Genomic DNA, 11,612 nt, shown 5'->3' on the forward strand with positions numbered 1-11,612 from the left:
GACTTTTCCATCGACCATTGTAAGGTGCAAGCTATGCTCAATATGTATAGTTTTCTGACCTATTTTGAATTCTGTTGGCGTGAGCGTGTTGATTGTGTTTTTGATGTAAATCTGCTCATCCTGTGGTTTAGGTTATAATGATGTCGCTTTTTTAACTAGAGAAACACAGTCTTTTTCCGCAAACCAACTCGAATTGTATTTCAATACTAATCCTTTTGTTCGTTTACATTTATTCCAAAATTTGGCAAAATTTTTGCAATTGTACGAAATGCAGTTTTGTAATTCAGTTGGCTCAACTACATAGCCCTCATTTTCAATATTGCTCATCAATGTATCAAACACACCTTTTGATTTATCACAGCTTGTTCCGCTCTTTGAACACCAAATGTCTAACATAAAAGCCCGAGAAATTATGCATTTCTTACAGCTTCCTATCCCAAAATAAAGAAATAAATAAACAACAGAAATTAGCAATTGCAGGTACTAACCACATTTATACTAAAAATGCACTCAAAACGTATGTTAGGGAATTCTGAACAAAGACTCAGACCAAAACTATTTAAAAAATTCTGAGGCAGCGTTAGTCTGAGACCCAATTCGCAACTAGATGGCACTAGATGGCAGCTGATATTAACAGTATATAATCTTAAGCCTATGACCTACATTGGAAAATTATTCCCGAGGTGGGCACTGGTGGGCATCATGACTGAAACCTTAGGTCAAATTTAAGTATATGATCGAATTGGCTTAACAAAATACACTAAGAAAACATACAGCTAACTGGAATTCCACAACACGTTAAAACACTATTTTTTAAAAAAATGAAGCTATTACCTCCTCCTTCAAAATCCATTATAATATTTTGCAATACGTATTTGTTTCGCGATATTTTGAATATATTTACTTGCACTTAAAATATAGGTTGTACTCACAACAAAAAATATTAGTCAATTGTTCCGACTTTTGAAGCTATTCTTAAGAAGATCGCGTTCGAATGAAACAAAAACTAATATATTTTTAAAAAGCTCCATGTCATAGCTATCAGAGTTGCCAGATGTTTTACCAAAATTTTGACATTAATTTTTTTTTATTTTTGGCCAATGGGTGGATCCACTGTGCATTGTCTCAATATCATAAAGGTCAATCTTGTGGAAAATTTTCACAGCTACAACATTTTCTTCAGGCCCATTTACATAGGGCTCGCGGTTTCCAAGCAAAATCATTAAAACCTAAAGAACCCCTAAAAATTTGAACTTAAATCGCGATTTATTTGAAAATCCCTTCGGCGATTTTTTTGTTTCTTGATATTTCTCATATATGAGCATTGTAGTTTCAGAATCTGCAAAAACTTCCCAGGTGTAAGCACCTTCCATTTAAATTTGGTGAAGGCACACCGTAATACTTATTGTTCAACACAATTATTTCGATAAGGCACATTTTTATCGCATCAAAATGTGTATATCCTCGATAGTCTGAGGATATAGACATAATTTTCAGAGCGGAAAAATTCCGTGTGAATATTCGTCAGGGCCAATATCACCAGAAACGGTAGACAGGTGAATTGGCTTAGCTGGTCACATAAACATATGCATCTTTTCTCCCAGTCCACATGGGTTGGATAACTTGCTGTCATCAATTCAGGCCCAATACGAATCGAAGCGGCTGCATGGTCCGGATGTTCTTTTGTGATGGGTGGGTTATGGTCTTCGAGTATGGCATTCATACTATAGCTTCAAACTTGCTGTGTAATTGCATCAGTGTAAATGCTATTGAAATCTGCCTGATTATTTAGAGGTTTTCGTTTATGGAGGTATAACCGACCTTTTTCTAGAGTAGAAAATCTGCAGTAATATTCCTGGGTGTGTAAGCCTGAAAACACGATTGTAGAAGGAATTCTCATAGCGTAACACCTAGGCAGCTACTGCACCGACAACATCTTGTTGTGCTGATGAACCGATAAAACCTTCGAATGCTATTTTTGACTAAGCTCTGTTAAATAAACTACAATAATTGTTCTCTTAGGTCACAGGTCGTTTTTTATAAAAGCATTGATCGTAGAGAACAGTGCTGCTCTGTACAGGCGAGTTAGGAGGATTCCCTGTCAATATTCCGTTTCTAAATAGCTGCTCATATAAAAATTTGGTTTCCTAATTTATTATCAAAAATATGCGAATATAAGGGGACTCGTCATGTATATTCCTTTTCTGAAATCGCTGCTCATATAAGAATTTCCTTTTTTTCACAACTTTCCTTCAAATATATATCCGGAATTTTTTATGTGTTTGGTTTTTTGTTATTTTCAATATTGTTTTTATTTCCCTTTGTTTCCGTGTTTTATTTTTTTTTTTTCTGGCAATGTGTCTCGTGTTTGTTTTTATTACGGCGTTTCAACAAATGTAGTTTCCTTTTGTATTGTGTGTGTAAAAGTAACAACAGCAACAACAATAAAATCATTACAAAAAACAAAAAGGTATTACCTTTGTAATGGCATATAAAACGTATGTGTCTTACCTTTAAAATACATATATCACAACAAAAAACACACACACACATACGTCTGTGTAAATATATCCTGCCAGCATCTCGCTTTGTTGGTATTTGGAGTTCAATTTTTGCCAGTTCGTTGATGTAACAAATGAATTTGTTAATATTTTATGAGGATATGCAATAAAAAGCTACATTTGTATTGAGTGTTGTAGAACTCAGGTTGGCTGGCAGGCAAGCAGGCAGGCCAGGCTGGCAGTCAGTCATTTGCAGCAGTAGAGTAGAGTAGTGAGTCCCAACATATAATATGTACAATAATGTATGATGGTTGTAGAACATAGTTTATTACAACAGACACACAAAAGAACATTCGTTTGTATTGTTGTACGACTATAGTAAAGTATACCTGTCCGATAGTCACACAAGAATACACATTCAGAGATTACATATTTTTTTCTTTACTCACACAGAAACACACAATACATTTGTACGATTACTGTCTGCTTGACTATGTTTTACAGCTCTATTAAAAATGCAACTGCCACAGCAACCCCAACCCCGTGTTCTTTCATTGAACTTTTTCTACGGCATATGCCATACTTTCTCCCATTCGTTTTTCCGTTTTTCGGTGTAAATTTTTTTCTTTGTGTGTTTCCCAAAAAAGGTAAGCTTTGGGACCTGCCACCGAACAGGATAAACATTATTTCACTACCCTTGTGGCACATTAGTAGTCAATGTCGGTAGGTAGTGTCGGTCACATAATATCGCATTTCTTTTTCCATTTATTTCAATTTTATATATGTATATTTATATTGTGGGAGTCTGTCCTGTTCCTTCGTTTTGTTTCGCCTCTTTTTTTCTTTCTTCTGGCATAAATATTGTGAAAACAAATGCTCACAGAAAATGACAACCAACTCATTTACACTTTATTTAAGGGCCATAACCCTGAAAATTACATTGCAAGAAATTTAAATTGTTTTTCTTGTACCTTTTTCCAAAAGCGGGAGAAAGTAAAGGGACATCTCTTCTCTGGAGTGTTGCGCTTTGTTTTAATGAAACAACAACAACATCAGCACTTTGTCCATCTCCAAAGGGACTAAAATAATCTATAAGACAATATCGACAAGAAATTGAGTTTTACAAATTGAATATTGAAAATTTATAGAATAAATAAATAGTAGTGTTGATAGAAAATTGTTTGAAAATTTAGTATTCAAAATATTAAAGGGGGATTTATAACGGACTAAGTATCTTTTAAATATTCAATGAAGATATTTTCTAATCCGACATGAGTAAGTCAAATGGATTTCATAGAAGAGGTGGGTTTCATAAAAACACAACATAAAATTATAAAACGTAACAATGAACGACACTCTGATACAATAGTCCAAAACCATATCATGAGAATGTTCAGAGTTCCTTGGCAAGAAAGGAGAGGAATGAGCTCATTCATTTACCTTCTCCCGAAAGTGATGTCTTGCTAAAATTCTCTGAAAAAACAGTGTCTAATTCCAAAACCACACACAGAAATATATAATTTCGAAGGGATAAATGAGCTCCACCGACTCCGTTCTTTCCCAAAAATCAAATATTCCCCCTGAAAGTATAGAACGGGCCCACCCTAACAGTAAATGGCTCCTTAAGTTCTCTGATTCAACAGTGATGTAACTCCAAAATCGCTGGTGAAAAATGTCTTGAGAAAGTTCCGAATTTATAAATCACAATGGAGAGAAATTCATCTCCGCTCTCTCGAAACTCATGCATTACCAACCAAAATTCTCTGAACAAGCAGTGCCGACTAAGAAGAGGGCAGACAAACATGTGAATGTATTAAAAACATTGACAAATGATGACAGAGTGTTAATAAATTTGTATGCACGCCTGCCCTGCTAGGATTTGGAAGTGAGTTGCTCACTCCCTCGCCTAAGGCGTCACTTCCGAGACACGCCAAGGAAGATAAAATAAGATCGTTGGTGCATTAGAGAAACAATTTCTATAGGATTATGACGGTTCTTATTTTATCGCATGTGCAGACACTCCTGAGTGAATTCCAAGTGACTTAAAGCCGATTGTTTACATTTATTTAAGAATTCAAAAAGTTGTAACTACTATAGGAAGTTTTTCTATCGTGATTTACAGACAATACCAATGAACGACATGGGTCTGAAATTGCAAACTTCCTCAGTTTTTTTTCTTTAATTTTTTTTTTAATTTTTTGAAAAATGTTTAATTTTTCTTTGTTCTTTTTCTTTACAGCTATGAATCACCTTGACAAATTACGCTTGTGGGGTAAGGCAATACGTGTTATGGCCAGCAAACATCAAGCCGTACAACTGCCGAAAGAGGGACAACCTGATGCTGGTCTAACACGTGACTATTCTCAGAATCCATTGCATCGATTCAAGAAACCAGGCAGCAAAAATTATCAAAACATCTATCCGCCATCGGCAACATTGCATTTAAGTAACATTCCGTAAGTAGAAAACAACAACAAAAACATAATATTCTTTATATGCTATTTAAGATTTTGAAGGGGGACAACATGAAAATAGTAGTTTTCACTAGCAGCTAGAAAAAAAGACGAGCCAGGCGGTTTCTTTTTAGAAGCGAGTCTCTATAGACCATATAAGAACAATATGAGTACTCACCATAAAAATGCTCTCATCTTCTTCAACTATGCTATAGACGGTCTGGAGGAATTTTTTTATGCTTCCTGAAAGTGGTCGACCCAAAGGGAATATTATAGGCAAGAGGAAAGAGCCTTGACGTACGGACACCAGAAGTTCTTTAGCAATTAACGGTAATTCCAAGAATAACTGTTAAATATGTCAGGAAGTTAGTCTTTATAAGCGAGGTTTTAGACGATCACACAAGCACGCTCAATATCTTCTTTAGGCGTTGGAAGATTTCGTCCATATCTTCAAGCCGTAAAAGCGACGCAAATCTGACTCGAAGTCGGTCTGAAGAAATTTTTGTATGCTTTCCTATCGAAATGGTCCTATCGAAATGGTGCTAAAGAAAATGTTGTAGCTGACCAGGTTATACAATTTTTAATATAAAGAAGCTCAGGTTACATTTTTAGGTTTTGTTTGTTAGGGTTTCGCGATTTTGATTGAATACGGCAAGTCTTATCGGCATGGGACCTGAGAGAATCTTAAAGCTGTAGAAATTCTCTACAACACTGGCTTATGTAAATTTTCCTAGGTTGTACCATTTTTTAGATATAAAGGTTTCAGTTGGGAATTTGCAGTCATGACATTGTTTTATGAGGGGGCGATACAGAATTCAATTGAATTTCAATTGTCCCAATTTGAACTTCTATATCTCAAAAACGGTAAAACCGACGAGAATACCCTAATGATCAATCTTGTAGAAAATGTTCATAGTTACAACATTTTCTTTATTCCCATTTTGATAGGATTTGCGGTTTCCAAACAAAATCGCAAAAACCTAAACAAACACTAAAAATGTCAACTTTAATCGCGATTTATTTAAAAAGAGCTCCGGCGATTTTTTTTTTTTTTTTTTTTTTTTTTTGTTTTTCGACTTTACTCATCTATGAACATTGTAGTTTCAGGATCTGCAAAAACTTTCCAGGTGCAAGCCCTTCCATTTAAATGTGCTTCAAGAGCACCGTGGGAATCCATTACAGAATGCTGCCCTGATAACTGCAACAGGGCGCTCGCTACCTCATGACATCTTCATGAGGAAGCGAAGATATTACCTGTGCATCAGCACAACAAGATGTTGTCGAAGCACCACCTGTTTGTTTGTTTAAGATCTCGAACGAGAGGCCCAAAAGTGCAAACGTAAACCTCTAGAAACCGCAAGTCCTATCGAAATGGTGCTAAAGAAAATGCTGTAGCTGTGAAAATTCTCTAGAGGAATGACCTTAATGATTTGTTCCCAGGTTATACCATTTTTGAGATAAAGAAGCTCAGGTTACATTTTTAGGTTTTGTTTGTTAGAGTTTCGCGATTTTGCTGGAATTCGGCAAGTCTTATCGATATGGAACCTGAGAAAATCTTAAAGCTGTGGAAATTCTCTACAACACTGGCTTATGTAAATTTCCATAGGTTGTACCATTTTTTAGATATATAAGTTTCAGTTGGGAATTTGCAGTCATGACATTGTTTTGTAAGAGGGGCGATACAGAATTGAATTGAATTTGAATTGTCCCAATTTGAACTTCTATATCTCAAAAACGGTAAAACCGACGAGAATACCCTAAAGATCAATCTTGTAGAAAATTTTCATAGTTACAACATTTTCTTTATTCCCATCTTGATAGGAGTTGCGGTTTCCAAACAAAATCGCAAAAACCTAAACAAACCCTAAAAATGTCAACTTGAATCGCGATTTATTTAAAAAGAGCTCCGGCATTTTTTTTTTCGACTTTTCTCATCTATGAACATTGTAGTTTCAGAATCTGCAAAAACTTTCCAGGTACAAGCACCTTCCATTTAAATTTGCTTCAAGAGCACCGTGGGAATCCATTACATGACATCTTCATGAGGAAGCGAAGATATTACCTATGCCTCAGCACAACAAGATGTTGTTGAAGCAGCACCTTTTTGTTTAAGATCTCGAACGAGAGGCCCAAAAGTGCAAACGTAAACCTCTAGAAAAGGGAGCCTATCAGGCAGGCTTGGATAGCATTCACAATTATGCAGTTGCCGTACTTGGAGACCACCCCCAAAAATAATGCCAGCTGCCAAGGCAAACACGAGAGGTTTTAGCCCAATTAACATCCGAACAATGCAGACGCATCAATTCGTATTGGGCCAGAATTGATACCGCGATACATTTCATGGGAACGCACGAACGATCATATTTGCATTGCTACAATAACAACAAGAAGACAAAAACCATCAGTAGCGAAGGCGATAAGCTTTAGTTTGAATACTTAAGAGGAGGTACCGTAGTCCATCTTGGGACTGGATGTATTTTTGAGAGTCATTCCTTTCGATAACTAGCGTGGCAACCAACCATGGTGGTTGATGGGATTTTTTAAGAGTTTTTGGTTATTATGGCTGGATGCATGGATTTGCCCACATTGTAAAGCGGACCACAAGAAGTTCCTTCGGAAAAAATGTCTTTGCGATCCTCCTCTTTTGGGGCAAATTTTGTACTTTTGTGAAAGCGGTGCCTGAAGGTGTTTTCTGATAGAGCCCTTCTTGGAATTTGATGTACGTTTGGAAAAACTTTGATATCAAAAGTTTCAACCAAATCGGATACTAAATTCGTAGGTGTCGAAAAGCCGGTGAAGATCGTTCCTTGGTATCATTCATTTCCTACGTCACCCCGGAAAGGTTTTAAAGCTTTTAGAAATTTCTTGACATGTCCACAAAAAAAACTGTATATCGTTATAAACAGCAGTACCCTCGGTAAAAATTTCTAGACTATCTTCGAATAGCTTTAAACTGCACTTCAGGGAAAATTTCGAACTTTTGTGAGGGAACTACACAAAGTTGTTGTCCTTCATTGAGCATGATGTACGTTTGGAAGAAAATTTACCATGTGCAAAGTTGCGGCCAAATATGATACCCCATGCGTAGGTGCCGGAAACATTGTTACAGCTTTTGGGCCATTCGGGACTTGTCCACAAAATACACTACATCGCTGTAAACAGGAACACACAGGGTATATTTGGTAAAAATGTCAAAACAATTCTCGAGCAGTACTTAAACTGCACATAGGGGTAATTTTTTAACTTTTGTGAGAAAGTCAGTCATTTTAGTTGGTGCCGGCAGGGTTGTTTAGAGCTTTTGAGGAAATATAGACTTGCCCTGAAATATTGTTCCTTCGTAATAGGCAACACAAGGACAACTTGTTGGGAAAAAATCTAAATATGTAACGCGAAAATTGTCTTTAAACTGGACTTTTGCGAAAAAAATGTAAAATATGTGTGAGAGGGCAGTGATACAGTCATATAGTCTGGAAGAAATATTATGATGTGCAAAGTTTGAACCAAATCGGTTCCTCCTTTCTGTGGTGTACCCGAAAGAGCGGACCGTATTCAACAAAATCGAGAAACCCTAACAAAAAAACCTAAAAATGTAAACTAAGCTTCTTTATCTCAAAATTGGTACAGCCTGGGAACAACTCATAGACGTCAATCCTCTAGAGAATTTTCACAGCTACAACATTTTCTTTAGCTCCATTTCGATTGGACTTGAAGTTTCCAAGCAAAATCGTGATAACCTAAAAAACACCTAAAAATGTGATTTATTTTAAAATCCCTACGGCGATTTTTTCATCTTTTTGGATTTTCCTTTTGCATTGCATTTTTTGCATTGTCCCAATTTGAACTTCTATATCTCAAAAACGATAAAACCGGCAAGAATACCATAAAGGTCAATCTTGTAGAAAATTTTCATAGCTACAACATTTTCTTTAGTCCCATTTCGATAGGACTTGCGGTTTCTAAGCAAAATCGTGAAAACCGAAAAAACCCCTAAAAATGTCAACTTGAATCGCGATTTATTTAAAAAGCGCTGCGGCGATTTTTTTTGTTTTTTGGTTTTTCTCATCTATGAACATTGTAGTTTCAGAATCCGTAAAAACTTCCCAGGTTCAAGCACCTTCCATTTAAATTTGCTTCAAAAGCACCGTGATTGGTGAGAGCATTTCTTTGTCTATACAATTCATTTGTCTATGATATTAGCTCAATGATATGGTCCCTACTTTTTACGGCCGACTCCGAACGGCGTATCTTAAGACACACGCCTCCTGTAGAGACGTTTCTACATGGCTTGGCATGAGGCCAACATATTACGAAGTTCAAAGTTTAGACCAAAACGGTTCGAGAGCTATGGTGCACACCAGCTAAGGCAGACGAACGGACAGGACTTTATTCTGTAAATAATTATTCAATAAATTACAAAGCAAGTTCTCGGCCCAAACACACTACTGGACGTTTTTTTGTGGTAATTTATAAAGTCGCATAAAAAAACTGGTCATTTTGTGAGGTATTTTCTAAAGTTTCATAGAAAACCTTTTAAAAGATTGTCAATCACATTGGATTGGACAATATGAAGTGATATCTAATTTGGTATGAAATTTTTAGTTTCCATTTAAATTCGCATTTTCTGTAAGAAAAGGTATACGAACGCATACAGGCCTCCTGAAAACAGATATTTTTCCATATACGTACCTTTTGACATACGCTTCGCTTCCTATATTAACTGTTTGCTAGCTCTACTGCACCTGTTTTTCACCAACATTTAAGCTTTTAGGGTATAACAATGACATCCAGCCGAGAGAAGGCTCAACTCACACTTTATGCATTATTTGATTACATAACCTCAAAGATGTTGAGTGTGATGAAAAAGGATATAATAGTGTAAACTAGACCATGTATTAAGCCGTTTGGAAACAATTAGCTCAATTTCACTAAATTCATATTTCTTTATTTATTTTCAGATCATCCTGCACTGAGGAAGATATAAAAGAAGCCTTCACCTCCAACAAATTCGAAGTTAAGGCATTTAAATTTTTCCCGTAAGTAATTAACAATACATTATCTTTAATATGAACATATATTAATTGCTTCTTTTTCCCTTTCAATTTACAGTAAGGATCGCAAAATGGCCTTGTTACAGCTCTCCACTGTCGAAGAAGCCGTTTTGGCTTTAATCAAAATGCACAATCATCAGTTATCTGAATCGAATCATTTACGTGTCAGTTTCTCTAAATCAAATATCTGAAGCAACAGCTACAACAACAACTATAATAATACCAGCAACACAAGCAACAACAACAACCTGTTCAATAAACCTGCATGAATCTGAGAGATTTATTATTAACAAAACAAACAAAATGAAACCATAACATTTAAAACAAAAACCTACATAAAATATATTTAAAAAATTTAAACTATAAATAAAATAACAAAAAAAAAAAACAACAAGAACAAGAACATAGGCAGCAAGCAAAGCATAGTATATAATACTGCTACAAAACATAAGAAAACAATACAAAAGAAATTATTAAACTGGAAACAAATAAAACATTTAAAATTAGAAACATGAACAAGAAGAAGAAAGAAAATGGATTAGTATAGACTAAACAAACAAGGAAGAACAAATTTTAAAGCTAAAAGAAGGAGCAGAGAAGGAGAACTGCAACAAAACATAGTAATTGGATGCAAGAAATAACTTGTTTAAGGAATTTACAATCAGCAATATGCGAACAAAACTACCACCACCACATCATTCACAGAATAAGAAACAAAAACAAAGAAAAACAACCAAGTTACAAATTTCTATTTTGCTCCTCTTAAAAATGAACATGGCTTTTAACTCCTCGCAAAAAATAACAGAAAGAAAAAAGCCAAGTCAAGAAATCAAACCAAGCAACAAACATCATCACCAACCAACAACCACCATCATCAACCACAACAGCAACAGCAACAAACAAACAATATTGGAATCCAACAATCAAATCAAATCTCTAACAAGTAGCAGTAGTATTTGTTTATAAACAATTTATTTTCCCACAAATTTGTATAACAAGTTAGTTATAAACAAATGCTATTGTATTAAGTTTTTAATTATTATTATTATAATTATTAAATTGTGTAAAAGTATTAAGCCAAGTTGTCGTTGAAAGAAGTTAAAAATACCTATACATACAATCTACATACTACCATATAAACTTGTTTCCTTTCTTTCATTTCTATTTTTTCATACTACTCGTTGTACTCCACCACCACCTACCACCTACCTACTTACATATTTTTATATATTTACATATAGAAACCATATAAAAATAAAAATTAAAAAAACAAACAGCCTATAATATTTTATATATAATTTTTTTATGGAAAACAAAACACAACAACAACAACAATGTGAAATTATTTTTTATTATTAATTTGTAATTCTCGTTTTATTTTTTAAATATCATTATTTTTTATTAAAAACAAAAGAAAAGAAAAAATAAACAAACAAACATATTATAATTCAATTTACTGGATGTGAACTTAAGTTTAGGATATGAATAAAAAATAAAACAAACAAAAACAAAACAATTTATTACAAATAAAACAAAACAAACAAAAAATCAAATAAAACCCAATTTAATAAAAACAAAGCACTTTAATGGCTAGAATATTATTCGAATAC

At 34.7% G+C, this 11,612-nt stretch overlaps 1 protein-coding gene across 28 annotated transcripts in view; it reads left to right on the forward strand.

Moving 5' to 3' along the window:
- The window catches only part of heph (polypyrimidine tract-binding protein 1 heph), a 757,797-nt gene extending 747,285 nt beyond the window's left edge, over positions 1 to 10,512 (forward strand). For all 28 annotated transcript variants that reach the window (XM_073961236.1, XM_073961240.1, XM_073961239.1 and 25 more), the window contains 3 exons: positions 4,741 to 4,957; positions 9,910 to 9,987; positions 10,061 to 10,512. In XM_073961236.1, the coding sequence (XP_073817337.1) occupies positions 4,741 to 4,957; positions 9,910 to 9,987; positions 10,061 to 10,193 (428 nt within the window). In that variant the 3' untranslated portion in view covers positions 10,194 to 10,512. The remainder of the gene's footprint in view (positions 1 to 4,740; positions 4,958 to 9,909; positions 9,988 to 10,060) is intronic.
- The last annotated feature ends 1,100 nt before the right edge of the window (positions 10,513 to 11,612 follow it).

The sequence above is a fragment of the Musca autumnalis genome, unplaced genomic scaffold, assembly GCF_047663935.1.
Source record: "Musca autumnalis isolate F117 unplaced genomic scaffold, ASM4766393v1 scaffold_1, whole genome shotgun sequence".
Taxonomy (NCBI): domain Eukaryota; kingdom Metazoa; phylum Arthropoda; class Insecta; order Diptera; family Muscidae; genus Musca; species Musca autumnalis.